The 24,973-nt window shown below is 38.1% G+C and overlaps 1 protein-coding gene and 1 long non-coding RNA gene across 20 annotated transcripts in view; one reads left to right on the forward strand and one right to left on the reverse strand.

Annotated features, from left to right (window-relative positions):
* LOC127483443 (uncharacterized) overlaps positions 1-24,973 on the forward strand; it is a 65,503-nt gene that overhangs the window by 11,169 nt on the left and 29,361 nt on the right. The window contains exon 2 of the long non-coding RNA XR_007909667.2: positions 3,673-3,759. This is a non-coding gene — a long non-coding RNA (uncharacterized lncRNA). The remainder of the gene's footprint in view (positions 1-3,672; positions 3,760-24,973) is intronic.
* The window catches only part of TRDMT1 (tRNA aspartic acid methyltransferase 1), an 80,160-nt gene continuing 61,310 nt past the window's right edge, over positions 6,124-24,973 (reverse strand). For 9 of the 19 annotated variants that reach the window (XM_070055462.1, XM_070055458.1, XM_070055463.1 and 6 more), the window contains 5 exons: positions 23,641-23,984; positions 22,843-22,959; positions 20,580-20,637; positions 18,747-18,876; positions 6,124-8,085 (listed from right to left, as the gene is read on the reverse strand). In XM_070055462.1, the coding sequence (XP_069911563.1) occupies positions 7,985-8,085; positions 18,747-18,876; positions 20,580-20,637; positions 22,843-22,959; positions 23,641-23,984 (750 nt within the window). In that variant the 3' untranslated portion in view covers positions 6,124-7,984. Of the gene's footprint in view, positions 8,086-18,646; positions 18,877-20,579; positions 20,638-22,842; positions 22,960-23,640; positions 23,985-24,973 lie in introns of all 19 variants that reach the window. The other 10 variants (XM_002717359.5, XM_008268301.4, XM_008268300.4 and 7 more) reach the window with 5 other exon arrangements.

Raw genomic sequence — 24,973 nt, forward strand, 5'->3', positions numbered from 1 at the left:
AAGGTTAGTTTTGATAGACAAGAACTAAGACCTGTCATTTTGTTGCTTGGATAATGATTCTACTTTCTCTGTTGTTGAATTTGGTGGTGTCATATGCTTTCATGTTTACTTTTAATGCAGCATACCCTTCAGAATTTCTTGTAAAGCTGGTCTGGTGGTAGCGAATTCTCTGTTTTTACTTATCTGGAAAATACTTTATTTTTCCTTCACTTTTAAAGTATATCCTCACTGGATATAACATTCTTGGTCAGAAGTTTTGTTTTGTTTTGTTTTTTAAGACCTGAATATCTGAATGTATCATCCCACTCTCTTCTGGCCTGTCAGGTTTCCACTGAGAAGTCTGATGTTAATCTAATTGATTTTCCTTTCAATGTAATGACACTTTTTCATGGTCTTGGATTCTCTCCTTAACTTTTGATAATTTGATGACAATATGCCTTGGTGAAGACATTTCTTGGCTGAGTCTGCTTGGGGGGTTCTTTGAGCTTCTTTTACTTGTATGTCTATGTCTCATTCAAGACTGGGAAATTTTCAACTATAATGTCATTCAGCAGGTTTTCAGTGCCTTTTTCCTTTTCTTTTACTTAAAGAATATCCATAATATGAATATTTGATCTTTTAATGATATCACATATTTCACATACATTTTTTTCATTTTCTTTTCTCTTTTTTTGTCTCATTGGGTTATTTCAAAATTCTTGTCTTAGAGGTCAGAAATTCTTATTTTTTAACTTTTATTTAATGAATATAAATTTCCAAAGTGCAGCTTATGGATTACAATGGCTTCCCCCCCATAACGTCCCTCCCACCCACAACCCTCCCCTTTTCCACTCCCTCTCCCCTTCCATTCACATCAAGATTCATTTTCGATTCTCTTTATATACAGAAGATCAGTTTAGCATACATTAAGTAAAGATTTCAACAGTTTGCTCCCACACAGAAACATAAAGTGAAAAATACTGTTTGAGTACTAGTTACAGCATTAAATCTCAATGTACAGCACACTAAGGACAGAGATCCTACATGAGGAGTAAGTGCACAGTGACTCCTGTTGTTGACTTAACAAATTGACACTCTTGTTTATGGCACCAGTAATCACCCTAGGCTCTTGTTATGAGTTGCCAAGGCTATGGAAGCCCTTTGAGTTCACCGACTCTGATCATATTTAGACAAGGTTGTAGTCAGAGTGGAAGTTCTCTCCTCCCTTCAGAGAAAGGTGAGGTCAGAAATTCTTTCCTTCACTTGGTCTACTCTGCTGTTAAAGCTCTCAATTATATTTTTTATTTCACTGAAGTTTTCATCTCCAAAATTTCTGTTCGGTTCTTCTTAATACGTTCTATCTCCTTAGTAACATTTTCACATGTCACACACTGATTTCCTTATTTCTTTAGTCTATATTCTCGCATCTAATTGAGTTTCTTTACAACCATTGTTTTGAATTCTATATTTTATTTCATATTTTCCTTCAGCTAATGGTCTAATTCTGGAGGAATATTGTGTTCTTTTGGAGGCATTATGTTACCTTGCTTCTTCATGTCTCCTGTGTTCCTACATTGATATCTGCCCATCTGCTGTATTCATCCCTGCTTTATGGAGTAAGCTTTATTGTAAAACAGTTTATGGATTACCTAGAATGCAGAGCATCACTGGGTTTGTTGCTTTGGCTTTGGTTCTAGGTGAGCCCAGCAGTGTAGTCTCTGAGTGATTTCTTTTGTCTTAACCAATGTCTGCTGTTTGTAGAGATAGAAATGTGGCTTTGTGATAAATAAGGATTTTCTTGAGTGTGTATCTTTGTTCCACAGAGAGTTCAGTGTCAGTCTCCCTGGGGAATATGACAGCCCAGACCTTGTTCTGGGTGCTGAGCAAGACAGGGGTAGCTGCTCCCTTCTCTTACTGGCAAGGCTGAGTGATGTCAAGTCTTGTGCCAATTCCTGTAGCTCTGGGACTGGGTGATATGGAGATGTTTCCTTGGGTCCAATTAGCAGAGTCCACCTTGTGCTGTGGCTTATAATACCAGCCCTAGTCCTAGGACTTGGGGATGAGTACTGGACCCTTTTCCAGTCCCACAGAGTGACTATAAGCCACACAGATTTTACTCTGGAGGGTAGGATTCCAGAGAGGTAGAATGGAAGTATGTTCTTCCCTATGCACACCTGTTAAATTCCAGTAGCACCAAGAAATTTAGAATGAATTTTCACAGTCTTGGTGTTACAGGGTGTAGTAGGATCATGACCCAGATTCCGCAGGCTGGGAGTGGAGTGTATCATGGGCTGCTTCTGGTATTATTAGCCCCCAGAAGCTAAGGTGAATCTCCCTTGCTCACGGAGAATGCATGAGCATAGTTCTGGGGCTAATGTCCCAAAGCTCCCACATTTCAGGATTCTGGAGATCTGTCCTTTGACCCACATGCTGCCCTGATTCTGACTATAATGCTGGCAGAACAGAGGAGTACTGTGAGACTGTTTGCTGCCCTGGATGGTACTCTGTGGGAGCAGGGGATAAAGGGAGCAAGGAGGCTTCCCTTCTGCAAGCTCAGCAGTTGCTCAGATCCCAGTCAGCAGTCCAGGCTGAAATAAAAGTCAGAGGGTGACTGTGGAATTCCCTCTCAGCTAAAACTGGGAGTGGTGGGGTGCACAGCAATTTTTTTCTATCTTGACAGAAGATGGCAGCTCACACCTGGCAGCTGGCTGCAGCAATGTCTCTGTCTCCTCTTTTCTCACCAAGTCTTAGATTTTCATTTTCATTGAAAACTTCCATCAGTCAGACTCCTGAAAATGTAGTCCTTCCTTTGTTCTTTTCATATCCAAGCTGTTTAACTTACTGTGGCTATACCTATTCAGCCATCTTGGATTTCCCCTTACCCATTCTTGATTTGCTGAATTGCCTGTAGATGCCTAATACAATCCATCTTTATATCTCATGTGGTAACCATGCAGCCTGGCCAGTATTGTGGTGCAGCAGGTTAAGCCACTGCTTGAGTTGCTGGCATCCCATACTGGAATACTGGTTCAAGTCTGTGCTGCTCCACTTCTGATCCAGCTTCCTGCTAATGTGCCTGGGATCTGGATAGAACTCTGGGCTCCTGGCTTCAGCCTGGCCCTGCCCTTTCTGTTACAGACATTTGGAGAGTGAACCAGTGAGGGAAGATCTCTTTCTGTCTCTCTCTCTGTCACTCTGTCTTTCGAATGCATTAAAAAAAAATCATAAAAGAAGAAAACCCTTTCTACCAAGCAAGTCTACCTCTTTAAAAAGTTGGATCATTGGGGTTGGCACTATGATGTAGTAGGTAAAGCCACTGCCTGCAGTGCTGACATCCCATATGGGTGACAGTTCAAGTCGTGGCTGTTCTAGTTCCAATCGAGCTCCCTGCTAATGTGTATGGGAAAACAGCAAAAGATGGCCAAATGCTTAGGCACCTGCACCCATGTGAGACACCTGGAACAAGCTCCTGGCTTCAGATTGGCCTAGCTTTGGTGTTGTGGTCATTTGGGGAGTGAACCAGTAGATGGAATCTCTCTCTCTCTTTCTCTCTCTTTCTGTAACTCTTTCAAATAAATAAATCTTAAAAACTTAGATCATTTCAAGTAACATCATATTTATTTAAATGTATGGGGTAGCTCTTTTAAATTTAACTATTGTTTTTGCCTTTTTAAAAATCTCTACCTGTTGAAGAAAAGTTGGATTGTGGTGGTAGATCTTCTTCCAACTTCCAATGCATAGGGCAGTACCCATGTGCCAATTTCATAGCCAAAACACAAGGTAAGTTGCATGTGCAACCTGTTATTAAGGATTATCAAGCTCTGACTTTTCCTGCTATGATAACTAATCACCTGTTCAAAATAATTTTTCAATATCACTCATTTTATTTTTACTAATTCATTTGACCTTTTTTAATTCTTTAGTTTTGGGTCCTAAAAACATATTAAAATAGGAGGCAAGGTAATAAATACTCTAGAGTTATCTGGCAAACCACTTAACAGAACAGGGGAGATCCAAAATATAAAAATAAAAAATCAATTTACTACTAGGAATGGCAAAGATTTAACTACATATAGTTCTCTAAAGGGAGAGACAATATTTTCCAATCTAGTGAATAAATTTACAAGTCTTAACATCAGAAAACAGAATTTTCAGTGCAAATTTTATGCATATTCAAAACCAATAACACATAGCAAATACTCAATAAAATGATCATTTCCCAAAGTATGCATATATATGATAATTAAATGCCACTAGTAAATTTACCTTTTTTTTTTTTTTTTTTTTTTGACAGGCAGAGTGGACAGTGAGAGAGAGAGAGACAGAGAGAAAGGTCTTCCTTTTGCCTTTGGTTCACCCTCCAATGGCCGCCGCCGCCAGCGCGCTGCAGCCGGCACACCGCGCTGATCTGATGGCAGGAGCCAGGTACTTATCCTGGTCTCCCATGGGGTGCAGGGCCCAAGCACCTGGGCCATCCTCCACTGCATTCCCTGGCCTGGAAGAGGGGCAACTGGGACAGAATCCGGCGCCCCGACCAGGACTAGAACCTGGTGTGCCGGCGCCGCAAGGCGGAGGATTAGCCTAGTGAGCAGCAGTGCTGGCCTTATATATTTTCAAATATGAATTAACGGCAAGAATCATATGTGAAAAAATACTACAATAATTTAAAAATTTCACAAAGCCATCTGTTGTCTTCAAAATTGTAAGTAAATGTCTCCCAAGACCTTTCATGTGCTTATACTTGGTGTACTGTTACTTAACACTTATTTTGTATACAATTTCTCAATTAGGCATACGATACTATAATCATAGTATTATTATAGTCAATGCAATTATAGTAATACTGTAAACTATTTTATTAATCTTTCAGAAGTGAACAGAATCTACATGAAAGTGTGCCAAAATAATTTCAGATTTTATATTAAACTTTGATATTTACCTAATAAGTTTTGTTTTTAAACATATATGCAAAATGCGGATAGTAATAGTTGATGTGTATGTGTTGATCTACAACTTTTCTATATCCATATTTGTTTATGAGCTCTGAAAAACTGGCAGTAGAGCATGAATTTTTAAGTTGAGATAAAACACACATAATATAAAATTTACTACCAACTACTTTTAATTATACATTTGGTGGTATTAGGTATTCACACTGTTGTGCAATTCTCAACACCATACATCCCCAGAACTTTCTCATCATTCAAGACAGAAATTCTGTACCCATTAAACGCCAACTCTATTTCCCCTACCCTTAACCCCTGGCAACCACTGTTCTACTCAGGGTATCTATGAACTTGAGTCTCCTAGGTACCTATTTTAAATATAGTTTTGATCCTTTTATGACTGACTTCCTTCACTTATACCATCCCAAGGCTCAATCAGATCATAGTATGTGTCAGATTTTCATTCTTTTTTAAGTGTGAATTCCAATGTACGTACCACATTTTATCAATTCATCCACTGATGGGATGAAAATTTGGAGTGCTTACACCTTTTGTTTTTTTGTGAACAATACTGTTATTAACACTTGTATACAGTATCTGCTAAGTTACCCATTCAGTTTTGGGGGAATGTATCCAAAAGAATAATTTCTGGGTCACATGACAATTCTGTTTAAGGTTTTGAAGAAACTGCCCTGCTTTTCATGGCATCTGTACCATTTTATATTCTCCCCTAGCAATGCACAAGGGTTATTTCTCAATTAAAAATGAATTTTCAAGGATAACAATATGAGTTAAATTTTGTGATACAATTTCTAGTCTTATTTCTCTTTGTCACTTGCTTTTATTACTGAAATCAAAACTACAAGACTTAGTCTGATTAGAAAGGTTAATTTCCTTTTTTTTTGAGATTTTGTATAAAATTTATTCAAAAAAGCAATTTGAAAAGTTCTAGAATAACACATAATGTCCTTTGGTGAATATAAAAATATTATATATTATAATAAAAACAATAAAATAAAATTGATGTTCATATATTACATCTTCTTGTGGCTAACAAAGCCAGAGAGATGGTCTGGTCTCTGGGGGGCAGGAGAAACTACTCAGGACCAAAATCTTGGGAATAATGACATATTCAATATGCAATATATTATATTCACAGATTCCTTACTCACAGTACTGGTACATAGGCAATATAGTCTTTTTTTTTTTAACTTTTATTTAATGAATATAGATTTCCAAAGTACAGCTTATGGATTACATTGGCTCCCCCCCACCAATGGCTTCCCTCCCACCCGCAACCCTCCCCTTTCCCGCTCTCTCTCCCCTTCCATTCATAGCAAGATTCATTTTCAATTTTCTATATATACAGATCAGTTTAGCATATATTAAGTAAAGATTTCAACAGTTTGCACCCACACAGAAACACAAAGTGAAAAATGCTGTTTGAGTACTAGTTATAGCATTAAATCACAATGTACAGCACATTAAGGACAGAGATCCTACATGAGGAGTAAGTGCACAGTGACTCCTGTTGTTGACTTTACCAATTGACACTCCTGTTTATGGCATCAGTAATCTCCCTATGCTCCAGTCATGAGTTTCCAAGGCTATGGAAGCCTTTTGAGTTCTCTGACTCTTATCTTGTTTAGACAAGGTCATAGTCAAAGTGGAGGTTCTCTCCTCCCTTCAGAGAAAGGTACCTCCTTCTTTGATGACCCATTCTTTCCACTGGGATCTCACTCACAGAGATCTTTCATTTAGGTCCCCCCCTTTTTTTTTTGGTAGAAAGGCTAATTTCAAAAGTCCACTGACAAGGAGAAACAGAGAAAGTTACCAGTTATAAAAAAAGCTAAATCAGAGTGTATGTTATGATTTAAAAAAATCTGAGGGAAAAAAACATCATATAGAATGAAGGAAAAAAGTAATTTCTTCCCTCAATTTTTAAAATTTTTTTGTTTATTTATTAATTTAAAGAGAGAGAGAGAAATACTCCTTATCCCCAAATATTGCAAACAACTGGGGCTGGGCCAGGCCAAAACCAAGGGCTGGGAACTCGATCCATGTCACCCACATGGGTAGCAGGTACCCAATTACTTGAGCCATCACTTGCTGCCTTCCAAAGTAAGCTTTATTAAAAAGCTAGACTCAGAAGCAGAGCCAGGATTCCAACTCAGGCACTCCAAAGCAAGATGTGGGTATCCTACATGGCTCCTTTAATTGCTGTTCCAAATGACCACTCCCTCACTTAGAATGCTAATGGTATGAGAGTAAACTCAACTCAGAAGCTGAGAAGGAAGATAAAACAAGTTCTGATAATAGCAAACTACAGACAAGTATGTATAAATGAAGAGGGGACAACTTACCCTTCAGGTAGAGGTTGAAGAAAACATAATTAGATAATGTGCACCTACATTTTCTATTGTCTCCTGATGAAGAAGTGATCAAGAATTTAAAGTTGTTTTTCTGACATATTCTTCAGATTATTGTATAAACTGAATGATAAGAACTTGCTTTAAAAATTGTATGTGTTTGTTTAGATGTAAAAAAGGAACACCTAAAGGACTGAAAAATTAAGTAATACATTCAATTTTTGAAACAGGCTACAATTAGATTCATCATTTTAGAATGAGGAGTAATTAACAAAAATACAATTATAAGATTCATAAAAACTTCATTAATTAATATATAAAAACAATTTCTCAGTTTCATTACATTATGCCTGTTATGACACTTTATAAAATATTCATATATACATTAAAACTCTAATGTTCCTAAATTTGTTTGAACAATATTCTAAAGATAGTATTTCACACATGTATCTAATAGTTTCATATGAAAATATACTTTCCATAAAGCACAACAGCAATTTGCACTTCAAAAAATACAATAATATAAATTCAAGAAAACAAGCATATTTTTGTGACATTCCAAAAATTCATATTAAATAAAACTTAAAATAATTAAGTTGAACTTCATCAGAATTATTTTAAAGCAGAATTTTAGAATCATTATCTCTACCTGCATGGATACCATGACTATCTTTCAGAATTATTTCAAAATCATTCACACAGCATTTTGATTAGTTTAGATACTACATGCACATTGAGACTATTTCCAAGTAGACGATAACGCTGCTTCAATGTTATCTTCTCAGGAAATCCTAGAAAGGAGAGATAAAAATGTATAATAAAATCATTTGTAATAGCGACTTCCAGAGATGAAAGGATACATCCTTTAAACATGGCACAGTAGTATTTCAAAAATATAACCATATACCACACAACAATGTTCTGGTCAAGGACAGACTGTATACAGAGGGTAGTGCCATAACATTTCACTGCCTAGTGACACCATACCTATCTTAGTTTGTGTAACTATACTCTATGATGATCACAGAATGACAAAACTATCAATGAATTTCTCAACATCTCTTGTTGAGCAATGCATGACTATAAATCAGTAAGGTCTCCATGATGATGTTATTAATAAGTGAGAACCTAAACCCCAAAATATTATTTAACATTACATTGCCTAAACATAAAAAGATGTTGCCATATCACATTACATTATATAACAGTCAGTGCACACATGCATACATAGATAATATACACAGAACTCATAGAAATCTATATATTAATGACCTTTAGGGAAACTGGTGAGAACCATTATTTCACACATTTGTTTCTTTAATATCACTTTTATGAAGATATAATCTACATACCACAAAATTCACCCTTTTAAAGTGTACAATTCAGTGGTTTTAATATACACATAGTTTTTCAAACATCCCTACTATCTAAATCTGGAACATTTTCATCACTTCCAAATGAAATTTGGTACCCATCTAGTAGTTACTCCCCATTCCCTCTCTGTACTCCTCAACCACTAATCCACTTTCTGTATCTATGAATTGGTCAATTCTGAGTAATTCATATGAAAGGAATCATGTAGTATATTATTTTTGGCTCTGGCTACTATGACTTAGCATAATGTTTTCAAAGCTCATTCATGTTGTAGCATATAGCAATAAATCTTCCCTTTGATGGCTGTATAAAAATTTAGTGTACATATAAAACTCATCCTTTGATAGACATCTGGGTTGTTTCTACTTTGGCTATTATAAATCATGTTTTTATGAACATTCATGTATAAATTTTGGTGCACATATTTTCAATTCTTTGTGGTAAATACCCATGAGTGAAACTGCTGAGCCCTACAGTAACTCTATATGTAATGTTTGAGGAAAAGTCAGGCTATTTATTTATTTATTTATTTTTGACAGGCAGAGTTAGACAGTAAGAGAGACAGAAAGAGAGTTATAGAAAGTGAGAGAGAGACAGAAAGGTCCTCCCTCCACTGGTTCACTCCCTCAATGGCTGCCAAAGCCAGTGCCACGCTGATCCGAAGCCAGGAGCTGGGTGCTTCCTCCTGGTCTCCCATGCGGGTGAAGGGACCCAAGCACTTGGGCCATCCTCCACTGCCCTCCTGGGTCACAGCAGAGAGCTGGACTGGAAGAAGAGCAACCGGGACCAGTACCTGGCACTCCAACCAGGACTAGAACCCGGGGTGTCAGCGCCACAGGCGGAGGATTAGCCAAGTGAGCCACGGTGCCGGCCATTCAGGCTATTTTCCAAATAAGTTGCCACCATTTATACTCTTATCAGCACTGTATGAGAGTCCCAATTTCTCCACATCTTCACCAACATTGTTACTGTCTTTTAAATTTTAGCCATCTTAATAGCTATGAAGTGTTAATTCATTTTTTTTTAACCTAGAAACTTTAAGGCATACAAACTTCACACATTTCATATATACAAATTTAGGAACACAATGATTCTTCCCACCCTATTCTCACTCCTGCCTGCACTCCCACCTCTCTTCCTTCTCTCTCTCCTATTTGCATTCTTCTTCTTCTTATTATTATTTTTTGACAGGCAGAGTGGACAGTGAGAGAGAGAGACAGAGAGAAAGGTCTTCCTTTTCTGTTGGTTCACCCTCCAATGGCCGCTGCAGCCGGAGCACCGTGCTTATCTGAAGCCAGGAGCCAGGTGCTTTTCCTGGTCTCCCATGGGGTGCAGGGCCCAAGCACTTGGGCCATCCTCCACTGCACTCCCGGGCCACAGCAGAGAGCTGGCCTGGAAGAGGGGCAATCGGGACAGAATCCGGCGCCCCGACCGGGTCAGAACCTGGTGTGCCGGCGCCGCAGGCAGAGGATTAGCCTATTGAGCCACAGCGCTGGCCCCTATTCGCATTCTTATTTTTTACAAAGATCTATTTTCAGTTAACTTCATACTCCTAAGATTAACCCTATACTAAGTAAACAGTTTAAAAAATAGTATGAAGAAAAAAGAAAGAAAAAAAGCCATCATTGTTCTTCAACAGTCAAGACAAGGGTTATTTAAAATCATCGCATCTCTTATAAGAGTGTTAATTGTTATATTAACAACAGGGGGCCGGCGCCGCGGCTCACTAGGCTAATCCTCCGCCTTGCGGCGCCGGCACACTGGGTTCTAGTCCCGGTTGGGGCGCCAGATTCTGTCCCGGTTGCCCCTCTTCCAGGCCAGCTCTCTGCTGTGGCTAGGGAGTGCAGTGGGGGATGGCCCAAGTACTTGGGCCCTGCACCCCATGGGAGACCAGGAGAAGTACCTGGCTCCTGCCATTGGATCAGCACGGCGCGGCCGGCACGGCAGCCATTGGAGGGTGAACCAGCAGCAAAGAAAGACCTTTCTCTCTGTCTCTCTCTCACTGTCCACTCTGCCTGTCAAAAAAAAAAAAAAAAAAAAAAAAAAAAAAAAAAACACACAACAACAGGGGCCGGCTCACTTGGTTAATCCTCCACCTGTGGTGCCGGCATCCCATATGGGCGCTGGGTTCTAGTCCCGGTTGCTCCTCTTCCAGTCCAGCTCTTTGCTGTGGCCCGAGAGGGCAGTGGAGGATGCCCCATGTGCTTAGGCCACTGCACCCGCATGGGAGACCAGGGAGAAGTACCTGGCTCCTGGCTTCGGACCTGCGCAGCGCTGACCATAGCAGCCATTTGGGGAGTGAACCAATGGAGGAAGACCTTTCTCTCTGTCTCTCTCTCTCACTGTCTATAACTACCTGTCAAATTAAAAAAAAAAAATAATAACAACACTGTGCACTTACTCTCTATGTAGGACCTCTGTCCTTAATGAGTTGTACTATGAGAATTAACTGCAAAACTTGTTCTCAAACAGAACTTTATAAGTTGTGTGTGTGTGTGTGAGTGGGGATACAAACTGTTGGAATCTTTATTTAGTATAAAGTTGGTCTTCTATATATAAAGTTAATTAAAATCAATCTTAATAAAGAATGGGATGGGAGAGGGACTAGGAGGTGGGACTGAGTGGGGATGGGAAGGTGGGAATGTGGGGAAGAATCACTTTATTCCTAAAGTTGTACCTATGAAATTTGCATTCATTAAATCAAAGCTTTAAAAAAAAAAAAAAAAAGAACCACACAAAACATTTAGAATTCTTGAGAATAAGGTGGATCCAAAAGTCATTACTTTTAGAAAGAAATCATGCCATAGAAAGAAGTTTTTTGGAAAGAGACTGGAAATGTTACCATTGGTTGTTAATTTTGTTGTTGAAAATGATATAATATTTTGATGTCTTATAATGTGAAGAAGCCTTTAAAGTTTCAAATTTATAAACTTTGTAAACAGAAAAATTTCCACTTGAAGAGTCCCAGATATTTACACTCACAAATGCAATGCTTCTGCTTTGTAAGACGATCTAATGGTTATGAAGAAAGATGGTTAGTCAAGTTTCAACAAAATCTCACTTAGTTAAAAAATCATTGCATCTTAAAGTGTCAATTTCACTTCTATAGAATAACTTTAAGGTACTCTATCAGCACAGATTAAGAATAACATATAGTATTTGTCTTTTTTGGGACTGGCTTATTTCATTAAGTATAATGTTATCCATTTCATTGCAAAAGACAGGATTTCTTTTTTTTTAACCACTGTGTAGCATTCAATAGTATACATATATCATGATTTCTTTATCTAGTCTTCAGTTGATGCATATCGGGGTTGATTCCATATCTTAGCTATTGTGAAGTGAGCATCAATAAACATGGAGGTACATATCACTCTTCAATATGCTGATTTCTTTTCATTTGGGTAAATTCCCAGGTATGGGATGTCTGGGTCATATAGTAGGTGTATATTCAGATTTCTGAGGTATTTCCATACTGTCGTCCACAGTGGCTACACCAGTTTACAGTCCTACCAAAAGTGGATTAGAGTACCTTTTTCCCTACATCCTCACCAGCATTTTTGTTTGTTGATTTCTATATGAAAGTCATTCTAACTGGGATGAGGTGAAACCTCATTGTGGTTTTGATTTGCATTTCCCTGATGGCTAGTGATTTTGAACATTTTATCAAGTATTTGTTAGCCATTTGAGTTTCCTCTCATGAAAAATGCCTGTTCAAGTCCTTTGCTCATTTCTTATTTGGATTGTTTATTTTGTTGTTGTTGAGTTTCTTGAGCTCTTTATAGATTCTGGATATTAATCCTTTACCAGTTGCATAGTCTACAAATAATTTTTGCCATTCTGTCAATCGCCTCTTCACTTTGCTGAGTACATTTTTTGTAGTACAGAAGCTTCTCAGCTTGATGTAATCCCATTTGTCAATTTTTGCTTTGTTTGCCTGTGCCTCTGGGGTCTTTTCTAATAAGTCTTTTTCTTATGCCAATGTCTTGCAGGGTTTCCCAAATGTTCTCTAGTAATTTATGGTATTGGGTTGAAGATTTAGGTCTTTGATCCATTTTGAATGGATTTTTGTGTAAGTGTAAGGCAGGGGTCATGCATCATACTTCTGCACATGGAAATCCACTTTTCCCAGTACCATTTGTTGAAGAGACTGTTCTTGTGCCAGGGATTGATTTTTAGCTCATTTGTCTAAGACAAGTTGGTTGTAGATGTGTGGATTATTTTCTGGAGTATCTATTCTGTTCCACTGAGCTAGACATTTGTTTTTCTTACCAGTACCAGGCTGTTTTGATTATAACTGCCCTATAATTATTGAAATCTGGTGTTGTGTGCCTCTGGCTTTGTTATTGTTCTTTAAGATTATTTTAGCTATGGGGGGAGGGTCTCTTGTGTTTCCATATGAATTTTAGCATCATTTTTTTATAGATCTGAGAAGAATGTCCTTGGTATTTTCATTGGGATTATGATGAATCTTTAAATTGCTTCTAGTAGTATGGACATTTTGATGACATTGATTCTTCCAACTCATGAACATGGAAAATTTTTCCTTTTTTTTTTTTGTGTGTGTGTGTGTGTGTGTCTTCTATTTCTTTTAACATTTTGTAATTTCACTGTAGAGATCTTTGACATCCTTGGTTAAATTTATTCCAAGATATTTGATTATTTTTGTAGCTACTGTGAATGGGACTGATCTTAGAAGTTCTTTCTCAGCCATGGTATTGTCTGTGTATACAACAACTATTGATTTTTGTGTGTTAATTTTATATCCTGCAACTTTAACAAACTCTTCTATGAGTTCCAGTTGTCTCTTAGAGGAGTGTTTCCGATCCCGTTTTTATAGAATCATGTCATCTGGAAATAGGGATAGTTTGACTTCCTCCTTCCCAATTTGTATCCCTTTGAATTCCTTTTCTTGCTTAATGACTCTGGCTAAAACTTCCAGGACTCTACTGAATAGTAATAGCCACAGTGGGCATCCTTGTCTGCTTATGGATCTTAGTGGGAAAGTGTCCAACTTTTCTCCATTCAATAAGATGCTTGCTTTAGGTTTGTAATAGATCACCTTGATTGTCTTGAGGAATGTTCCTTCTATAACCAATTTGTTTAAGGTTTTCATTATGAAAGGATGTTACATGATGATGAACACCTTTTTTCATTTTCATTCTGGCCATTTGTTTATTTCCTTTGGAAAAATGTTATTTAAAATCTTTTTGCACATTTTAAACTTTGGTTTATTTTTTTTTTTCTTTTTACTGTTGAGTTGTATGAGTTCTGTATATATTCTGGAAAAAAGTTTCTTGCAGTTGTTTTGAATACGCTACTCCCAGTAACCAACTTTCTCAGGTTAGAACTCTATTTGCTACATACTTGACCAAAATGAGAAGGCCCCAGATAGTACTTTTTCTGAAACAAGACCTTAAAAATATCAGTGTAAAAGGCTGCCCATGCATGGAAGTCACAATATAATGTTAGTTGGTTACAATGTCTGGATTTCAAATTCAATACCCTCTGGCATATCAAATTTAAAAACAGAAAAGAAAATTTGGTAATAAGATAAAGGAAATGAACATTAATAACAGTCAAATTTCATATACTTATAAGGACCAGAAGGTAGAGTTGGTTCTGGTAAATTTGCTTCATCAACACTTGACATTATATAAGCTATAATAAAATAATTATTATAATAAAACTATATTTGCAACTGAACATGATGATATTTCTGTCTTTATAATCATATATCATTAAGGTAATATGTCTTAATGCAAACACAAAACCCATCTTAAAAGTTATTTCATTCCAAAGAGCTAGCAGTATAAATCTCCCCATAAACAGGTTTTTAGAATATCCCAGGATGGTCTTTTTATTTAGAATAGTGATTACTAGAAACTGGGAGGAAGGGTAGAGGGAGGATTGATAAAGGGCAACAAAACAGCCAGATATGAATGGTCAATTCCAGTTTTTCACATCACAGTGGGTGACTGCGGCTCATAATCCAGTATTACACACCATACAGACTTAGAGGAGAGGAGTTGGTAGGCTCCAAACACAGAGGGAGGGTGGACTGGTGGAGATGCTTGTTGCCTGACTTGATCAGTTTATGCTATATGCATGTGTTAAAATAATGTGAAGCACCCCTTAAAGATATACAATCATATCAAATTAATCAAAAATATTCATTTTATTTATTTTATAGACTTATTTATTTGAAAGGCAGAGTTACAGAGAAAGAGAGAGAGGAGAGATCCATCTTACATCCACTGGCTTACTCCTTAAATGGCTACAACACCTGGAACTTGGCCAGGCTGAACTCCATCCAGATCTCCCATGTTAAGTGGCAGGGACCTGAATACTCAGGCCATCTTCTGCTGCTTTCCCAGGCATATTGGCAGGGAGATGCACTTGCATAACCTGTGGAGCAGCTGGGACTGGAACCTGTACTCTGATACAGGACACCCGACCTCACAGGCAGCAGTTCAATCCATGCGCCACAATGTTGGCCCCAATCAAAAAACTTGAAACATAGGGCCGGCGCCGCAACTCACTAGGCTAATCCTCCGTTGGGGGGGTGAACCAACGGCAAAAAGGAAGACCTTTCTCTCTGTCTCTCTCTCTCACTGTCCACTCTGCCTGTCAAAAAAAAAAAAAAAAAAAAAACTTGAAACATAAAATTTTAAAATACTATATAGAGGGGAAGAAATGTGTAATACAAACAAGTCAGATTTATAAAAATTATGTGTGTATGTGTGTATCTGTGCATATTTTAGAGAGAGATAATAAAGTCTAAACTGACTTTTGGAAAAAAATTATGTAATTTTTAAATTAAAAAGTAACTTTTTAAAAACTTGGAGACACTAAAAATAACAGTAATCTTCAAAAACAACGCAGTGTAGAATTAACAAGGTCATGAAAGTGGCTTTCATCCAGTAAGTATCGGTTAGTGTTTCTCTCTTTCAAAGCCTACTTCCTTCAAAAATGCAGCTACCAGTCACCAAGAGAAGCAGGCCAGAATGCACAGGAAGTTCAATGCAAATCCATCACTGTCAGTGGATAAGCAGCTCAAACAATGGCCACTTTGGACCCAGAGTCAGTAATGTCAGAAACACTTGTGAGGACACTCATGTCACAGTCCTGCTCAGCAGGAACACTCGGATGAACTGGACTACACAAACAGATCACATATCTTAAAAGACAACTCAGCACTCAATAAGCCTTTTTTGAATATACTATACTGACACATTCAGAGAGCTTTGAAAGATTCTATTTTGAGGCCGGCACTGCAGCATACTACGTAAAGCCTCTGCCTGGGGGCCAGCATCCCCTATGGGCACTGGTTCTAGTCCTGGTTGCTCCACTTCTGATCCAACTCTCTGTTAATGCACCCAGGAAAGCAGCAGAGGATGTCCCAAGTCCTTGGGCCCCTTGCTCCCATGTGCAAGACCCAGAAGAAGCTCCTGGCTTCTGGCTTTGGATCGGCGCAGCTCTGGCGATTGTGGCCATTTTGGGGAGTGAACCAGCGGATGGGAGACCTTTCTCTCTGTCTCTCCTTCTGTCTTTCTGAAACTGCTTCTCAAATAAATAAATAAATCTTAAAAAAAGTTCTATTTTACTCATCTAAAATTTTATAATAATGAGAAAATATAAAGGTAAGAAAAGCCAATCAATCTTTATCATTTAAAGAATAAAAGCTACCATTAAATTTTATATTATGATTTCAATATTATGTAAGTACCTTACATATATTCATTCACTAAATTGTCCCAACAACCTTATGAAGAAAGTGCTATAATTATCCCATTTCACACATAAGTACACTAACATAGAATTGGTAAGGTAGAGCTAAGATTCAAATTCAGTCAGTCTCAGGTTCTAGGCTCCTTTACAATTTTTAGTATTACAAAGTACCTGCTACTTCTTGTTGGGGGTGATGGGGAGGACTGGGATAAAAATGTAGAAATAGTTTTTATTAGATAGTCAATCTTTTTTCTCTCCTTAGGTGTATGTAAAGTATGTCTGATTACTCATTTAAAAATAGTAACTAAGAAAGCAGAGGGGGAATTACAACTGTTGAGTTAAATTCTTAGTTCATTATTATTGTTATGGTGTTCTCATTTTATGACATAAAGTAAGACAAAGAAAATCTATATTTTTCTTAAATAATACTCCCTAGAATATTTGGAACTGAATATCAGTAAAAAATGTTTTTAAATAAAAAAAAGACAGAGAGCAGAAAATAATCTTGATTTCTGTGACAAAAAACTTGAAAAATTAAATAACCCAGGGGGTAGTCAAATTATATTGAAATTTTGTTCCTAAGGTACAAAAGTAATACATTCCATGATGCAACTGTAAATCTATTATTTATCATTTGAAATGTTATCTTTGACCCATCATTTACTTCAGGAATAGTATATTAATATTACAACATGGGGCTGGAGTGGTAGCATAGTGAGTTGTTTCAGCTGCCACCTGGAACACCCACAACACATAGCACAGTGCTTGGGATAAAGTCCCAATTCTAACTTTCCATCTACCTTTCTGCTAATGCGCCTGGGAAGAACAGAAGATGGCCCAAGTGCTTGGGCCCTGCCTGGATAGAGTTTCTGGTTCCTAGCTTCAATTTGACCCAACTTGGCTTTGCAGGCATTTGGGGAGTGAACCACTAGATGGATAATCCTGTCTGTCTGTGTCTCTGTCATTCTGCCTTTCAAAAAGATATTTAATATTATAATGGTATTAGATTCAACAAAATTTGGCTTTTGTGTAAAGCCCCAATCAGAGTTCTCAAAAGTACACTTCCTCCTTCTGCAGTCTGGAAGCATATTATCTGCGAGATCCATCTTTCCCCATGCCCATCAGCCACATACTAGGAACACAGCCACTCCCAGGCCTAAGAAAGCGACAGCCTTCTTACAGTTGACAGGGCTCCTTAGGAGTGGGATCAGAAAGAGGAGCTGGGCTGCTCCAACCAGGAAAAGACAGAGAACCCAACCTCTTAAGAGCAATAATCCTTGGATTTCCTGGATTGCCAACGGAGTCAGGACTTTGTCCTTCCACTCTACAACTCTATCTTCACTTTTGTTTTTGAGATTCTCTGCTGCGGATCTCTAATCTTCAGTCAACTCTGGCAAAGGTGCTGCTAAGCTTCCCTTTCTTTCCTTTGGAAAAGTCCTTCCTAGATTACCTCTCCACCTGCTCTTTTCTCCATTTAACCCTGTAGGAAAGGACAAGGGCACACAACTGATAAGAATGCATTTCTGTGTAGGAATGTAAGTACAAATGCATCTTTTATCCCCCCAAAATTCCTTAACTGTCTTTTAATTTACACATGCACGTACACACATGCACACAGCATAGGCATTCATTCTCAAGATATCTAGCATTAGGTTACTAGGATCAGACTTCTGGAAGCAAGAACATAAATGGAAAAAGAGGTACTACTAACAACCGCTGTGGAAGACAGAGAAACTCCTGATTTGCCCCTTCTGCCCCTGAAAAACTCTTTGGCCCTCTAGCGGAGTTAAGGGCAAGGGAGAATTGAGTCACAGGGAATAAGTTGAGGTGTTATGAGGGAAAAGGAAGTAGGAGAGAAAATGATCAAGAAAGGAAGAAAGGGGCCGGCACTGTGGCATAGTAGACTAAGCTTTCCTGCAGCACCAGCATCCCATAGGGGCTTCAGTTCTCATCCTGGCTGCTGCTTTTCTGATCCATTTCTCTGCTAATGGCCTGAGAAAGCAGATGGTCCAAGTGCTTGGGCCCCTGCATCTGTGTGAGAGACCCAAAAGAAACTCCTTACTCCTGACTTCAGATCAGCCCAGCTCCAGCCACTGTGGCCACTTGGGGAATGAATCAGTGGATGAAAGACCTCTCTCTCTGTTTTTTCCTCTCTGTATCTGTAACACTACCTCTCAAATAAATAAAAACATTTAAAAAAAAAAAAAAGAGGAAAGAAAAGAAAGGAAGGAAAGTTCTTGAACTCACTTGTATAGGCAACAGTGTATTCACAAAATATACTCGGGAGGTCTGAAGGATCTGGGGAGCTTTACTAAATGAAAGCTGAGATCTGCGTGATCCTACCCACCGAACTCTGGAGGAAATCCAAGGAGATTTGCTATTTCTCTAGGAGTGAAATACCGCAGTTTAAGCATTGACAGTGTCGTTATCTTTTCTTCTTGTGGCAAATTGGGAAGAGATTTGTAGATATTCTCAATCTGTAAGAAAATATCCAAGATAACTAAAAAAAAAGTAATGTACAACCAGATTTGTTAAGGTAAGATTTCCTCTCTGTGACACAATTTAAAAATCAATGAATGCATAGTCTGCTGGGGTCACAAATGCCCAAGGCAAAATGTCTCTGTGCAATTAACTAAAATCATTGGCTCAAGAACAGCAACACAAACTACAAAAAAGAACAAAAGGTTTATGTTGAACAGATCAGGATACTTTTCAATGTTTATGTTATTTTTGATCCCTTGAAATTAAATCATAAGAATATCAACAAATGACTTAAAGCATAAAAGAAACAGAACATACAAAGGAAACTTAGCCAACCAATAAAGTTCGCAATACTAACAAAAAGATCAAACAAATGTTTGTTGTTCATAATCAAGTTCACAAAATCAAGATATTCCTTTTTTTTTTTTTTTTATTTGACAGTTATAGACAGTGAGAGAGAGAGACAGAGAGAAAGGTCTTCCTTCCATTGGTTCACCCCCAAAATGGCCGCCATAGTCGGCACTGTGCCGATCCAAAGCCAGGAGCCAGGTATTTCTTCCTGGTCTCCCATGCGGGTGCAGGGGTCCAAGCACTTGTGCCATCCTCCACTGCCTTCCCGGGCCACAGCAGAGAGCTAGACTGGAAGAGGAGCAGCAGGGACTAGAACCAGGCGCCCATATGGGATGCAGGTGCCCCAGGTGGAGGATTAACCAAGTGAGCCATGGCGCCGGCCTCAAGATACTTTCTTAAAATATATTAAGCCAGCAGTAAGTAAAGGCACAACCAACAGTGCCTTTATCCCATATAGGTGCCGGTTCGAGTCCTGGATGTTCCACTTCCAAACCAGCTCTCTGCTACGGCCTAGGAAAGCAGTAGAAGATGGCCCAAGTCCTTGGCCCCTGCATCCACATGGGAGACCTGGAAGAAACTCCAAGCTCTTGGTTTCGGATCAGCCTAGCTCCAGCTGTTGTGGCCATTTGTGGAGTGAACCAGCGGATACCTCTTTCTCCCTCTCTCTCTCTCTCTCGCCCTCGCCCTCGCCCTCTGCTTCTTCCTCTGTAACTCTGCCTTTTGAATAAATAAATAAATCCTAAAAAAAATATTAAGTGATTTCTCAAATTCAAATTTTTTTTGCCCATTATAGGATTTTTATCATAGGCCAACTGCATTAACAGTTAAGATGATGAATCACTATAAAAAAAAAATGTGATCTCAAGTTTAAAGTATTAAAAAAAAAATAACTTGCCTTGTATCAGATTAGTATTCAACCATGACATCACAAAGAGTTTACAACTAAAGTATTAATAAGCTGCATTTTTTCCTTAAAGGAAAGCTTTATAGTATGTGCTACAAAAGAAATCTGCAATATTAAGATGTTTGTGCAAAATTTTGTAGAATATTTACTGTAGAGCAAATTTCAATGACTATTTATGAAATACAAAGAAATACACAATGTTGGAAAATGGGAAAACAAAACACAAAACATCCCTTGTGCATAAGCTTATATACAGCAACAAGAAAACTAAGACTTATTTGACAATAAACACTTTATATGAATACATATGAGTATCAATGAATGAATAATATATGTATATATTCATCCCCAGTTGAACTTGTAAGGCTATTTTAACATTCTTAAATTAAATGTAGTATTCTTTATAAGTTTTCAAATATTTTCATTTCATAATATAGGGCATACCTGCACATCTTCTGTGGTCTGTAACACCGATCCTGTCCCTTCAATATAGCTTCCATAGCTGAAAAATTAACATAGATATTAAGCAACACCTAATGTATTTGTTAATGGGAAATTTCACAAATATTTCTTGAATGAATTAAACAATTTACATAGCTACATGCTTTTGATATATCTTAAATTATATCACATAAACATGCTTTGTAACTGAAAAATTACTAATTAAAAGATATAAGATAAAGCTAGCTGAAATTTTCAGGAACCACACATGGCAGTGTTTCCAGTAGAAAGTATACTTTATATTCAAATGCTGCTCTGTATCAGCATTTCTGCCACAGTAAGCCAAACGTCACGTACATGACGGTAAGTTGCTGCTGGTTGTGATAATGCCTGAACCATCATTTCTCCTCAGGAATCCAAAACCCTATTCTCTAGCACCACGATGAACAGTTTATTGAGCCTGGGGCAGCCTCTCATGTAACACAGCACATTTTCACTTACATTGTTCATATAATAATAAGACCGTAGATTAAAAATAAATTGCGAAGAAGACCTCAGAAATGCAAAGTGCTAGTAATATTTCTAATACCATTGCCAAGCTGTTCAATATATTAACATTATTTTTTCCTTCAAGAAGAAAATTTAAAATATAAAGTAGAGAACAAAAGGTCACACCAGGGAAACAAACTGTTTTCTCATGTATATCACACATATATAAACGTGTGTGTGTATATATTATCCACAGTAGACTTTTACAGTACAGCCTCTCTATATCATCTTTATGATTACAGAAGAATTTCAAGGTTGTTTTTTATTACAAATTTGATAAGTCTTGTTTTATGAGTCCTAAATAGAACCTATTGGACATGGCGATAGACAAGAGCTGAGTGCAGTCTTTTAAGGCAGCAGAGAGCAATAAATTCTTTTCCCTGGAAGTACAGGGCAGAGTATGACAAAATCAAAAGTTCTAGTATGACTATATCAGAGCACAGTATATTGTCTGAGATAGCTTGCTCTTAGGTAAAAAGAGAAGGCTTGAATTATGATACCATAGACCTACCTATCAAATGAGGTTGAAGAACATTCACAAAGCAGAGATAGGGACCTTTAGTAACACTTTCCTGAAAAGACCTAAGAGTTGTCTTGATTTACAGGTTTAACAAGTTGATGAAAAACATACTAAGAATTTGAGAAACTACTCAGAGGAATCCCCAAAATTTACATAAAAAATATGCAATAAAATGAATTACGATATATACATCATGAGAACAGAAAAGGCCTTTAGGGGCCAGCGCTGTGGTGTAGTGGGTTAAATCGCCACCTGCAGCTCCAACATATCATACAGGCGCAGGTTTGAGAGCTGGCTGCTCCACTGCCAATACAGCTCTCTGCTAATGTATCTGGGAAAGCAGCAGAAGATGGCCCAAGTGCTCGGGTCCCTGTACCCACATAGGATATCAGAAGGAAGCACCCGGTTCCTGGCTTTGGCTTGGCCCAGCCCTGGCCATTGCAGCCACTTAGGGAGTGAACCAGCAGATAGCAGACTTCTCTCTCCTCTTCCTCTCCTTCTCTGTAACTCTGCCTTTCAAATAAATAAATAAATAAATCTTTGAAAAAAAGAGAGAAAGGGATTGATGCTGTGGTGTAGTAAGCTAAGCCTCCGCCTGTGGTGCCAACATCCCATACAGGCGCTGGTTCATGTCCCAGCTGCTCTTCTTCTGATCCAGCTCTCCACTACGGCCTGGGAAAGCAATAGAAGATGGCCCAACTGTTTGGGTCTCTGCACCTGTATGGGAGACACAGAACAAGCTCCTAGATACTGGCTTTGAATCAGCTCAGCTCTAACCAATTGTGGCCATCTGGGAAGTGAACCAGTGGATGGAAGACCTTTCTCTCTGTCTCTCCTTCTTTCTGTAACTCTACCTCTTAAATAAAAAAAGTTTAAAAAAAAAAAAGACCTTTATGCACTATTAAACATCTAATTTATATTGTGCAGTGAACAAAGAGCACATAATATTGTATACAGTATGTTACCATTTATTCAAAGAGGGAATAAGAATATGCATTTAAACACACCCTCAAGAACAGTATCTCTGAAAGATTATACAGAAAATTGATATCACAGAATTGCAAATAGAGAAGAACACTGGATGACCAAGAGACAGAAGTAGAAGTGAGTCTTACAATCTTAGTGTCTTTTGAATTTTGGATCACGGGAATATATTACTTGTTTAAAAACTGAATAAAATTTAAGTTTAAAAATTACCCTGGGGCCGGTGGTGTAGCGTAGTGGGTAAAGCTGCCATCTGCAGTGCCGGCATCCCATATGGACGCCGGTTCAAATCCCGGCTGCTCCACTTGCAATCCAGCTCTTTGCCATGGCCTGGGACAGCAGTAGAAGATGGCCAAAGTCCTTAGGCCCCTGTACCCATGTGGGAGACCCAGAAAAAGCTCCTGGCTCCTGGCTCCTGGCTTTGGATCAACACAGCTCTGGCCATTGCTGCCGTAGGGGGAGTGAACCAGCTGATGGAAGACCTCTCTCTCTGCCTCTCATTCTCTCTCTATGTAACTCCAACTTTCAAATAAATAAATAAATAAATCTTTTTAAAAAATTACCCTAACATGCTCCAGATGATTCAACTATTGTTTCTTTATATTAAAATTAATTTCTTCTTACACATTGATCATGAGAGTGGACTTAATCCTTTGAGGTTTGATGTGCCATGGAAAGAAAGCCCTAAAAAATGATCAAGTGACAAGCTACAGAAAACATTTCCATCATGGGTATTTAAGTTCCTATGAATATCAAAGAGCCTTGTCTTAGGAACACTTTTGTGCATGATGCACATAATGTTCTGCCAGAAGGAATTTTCACTCATATTCCACTGAAACACAAAGCAGGCAACGAGGGACACACACACACACACACACACACATCAACCTAGCAGAAACATTTTACAAAATGCTCCTTATTTTAAGTATTAAAATAAAAAACAGCTATAAAACAAAACAAAACACCTGGTTATTTTGGATATAACATGAGCAAAGTCTCTTTAAGACCTACCCTTTGGTAAAGCAAGTGGACCTTCTACACGTGGGCCTAACAATATCTAATAAAAGAGCATATCGCAGCAATGACTTTGGTGGCAAAAAATATTGGTTCATGTCAATATCATCTTCAAGAAAATCTTTCAGCATTTGCACAGATATATCATTGTCCTGTTGTCGTTTCCTTTCAATTTCTTCTGCAGTTTCAAGCTTAAAAAGAACAGTATCTTTTCCAGAACACTGTGTGCTGCCATCAAAACAAATATTTGGTTGGATTTCCTTTTCTTCACTTTTCTGTTTTGTATCTATTGCATATTTTTGTGGATATTCAGATTGAATTTTGGGGAACTCCATCAGTACCTGGCATTAAGTAAAAATGCACAAACTGTCAAAAGCTTTATCAAAAATAAAAGACAGATTAGTAACATCTAGTCAACACTATACAAAAATATCTTCAGCCTTTCTAGGATTACCATTAAAAAGATAGAAACTGTGGAATACTTGTACAGTTATTGTAAGATAGTGCTCATATATAAGTTACTTATATATTTAGTGCCATTAGATTATGGAAGATTTACCTCATGGAGTTACTGTTTTTGTATTTATTAATAAAAACATCAAACAAAATAAAAGGAAGTGTGTGGAATATAGATACAGTATGACATTTAGAAAAGAAGCTTAGAAACCAACATTAACATTTCTAGAAAGTCTGTCAAATTCTTTCAATAAAAGGAGAAACTGGAACATACCCATGATCTTCAAGAAAACTAGTAATTGAAAAAAAAAAAATCGGCCGGCACTGTGGCTCACTAGGCTAATCCTCCGCCTGTGGCACCAGCATCCCGGGTTCTAGTCCCGGTTGGAGCGCCGGATTCTGTCCTGGTTGCTCCTTTCCAGTCCAGCTCTCTGCTGTGGCCCAGGAGTGCAGTGGAGGATGGCCCAAGTGCTTGGGTCCCTGCACCCGCATGGGAGACCAGGAGGAAGCACTTGGCTCCTGGCTTCAGATCAGCGCAGCGCGCCGGCCATAGCAGCCATTTGGGGGGGTGAACCAACGGAAGGAAGACTTTCTCTGTCTCTCTCTCTCACTGTCTAACTCTACCTGTCAAAAAAAAAAAAAAAAAAAAGAAAGAAAGAAAGAAAAGAAAAGAAAAAAAATTGCTTTTCACCATGAAAGTTTATTTCTACTCATGAGTCTCAAAGGAAAAACTTGCTTCTATAAAACAGAACCATGAAATTCCATTTTATTAAAAAAAACTTTCAGGCATTTTTAGGGATAAAGTCTTTGCTAAAACTTTATACAATGCTTTTGGAATTCTCCACTACGAAAAGGGAGATTCATTAATATTACA

The sequence above is a fragment of the Oryctolagus cuniculus genome, chromosome 13 (assembly GCF_964237555.1).
Source record: "Oryctolagus cuniculus chromosome 13, mOryCun1.1, whole genome shotgun sequence".
In the NCBI taxonomy this organism is placed as follows: domain Eukaryota; kingdom Metazoa; phylum Chordata; class Mammalia; order Lagomorpha; family Leporidae; genus Oryctolagus; species Oryctolagus cuniculus.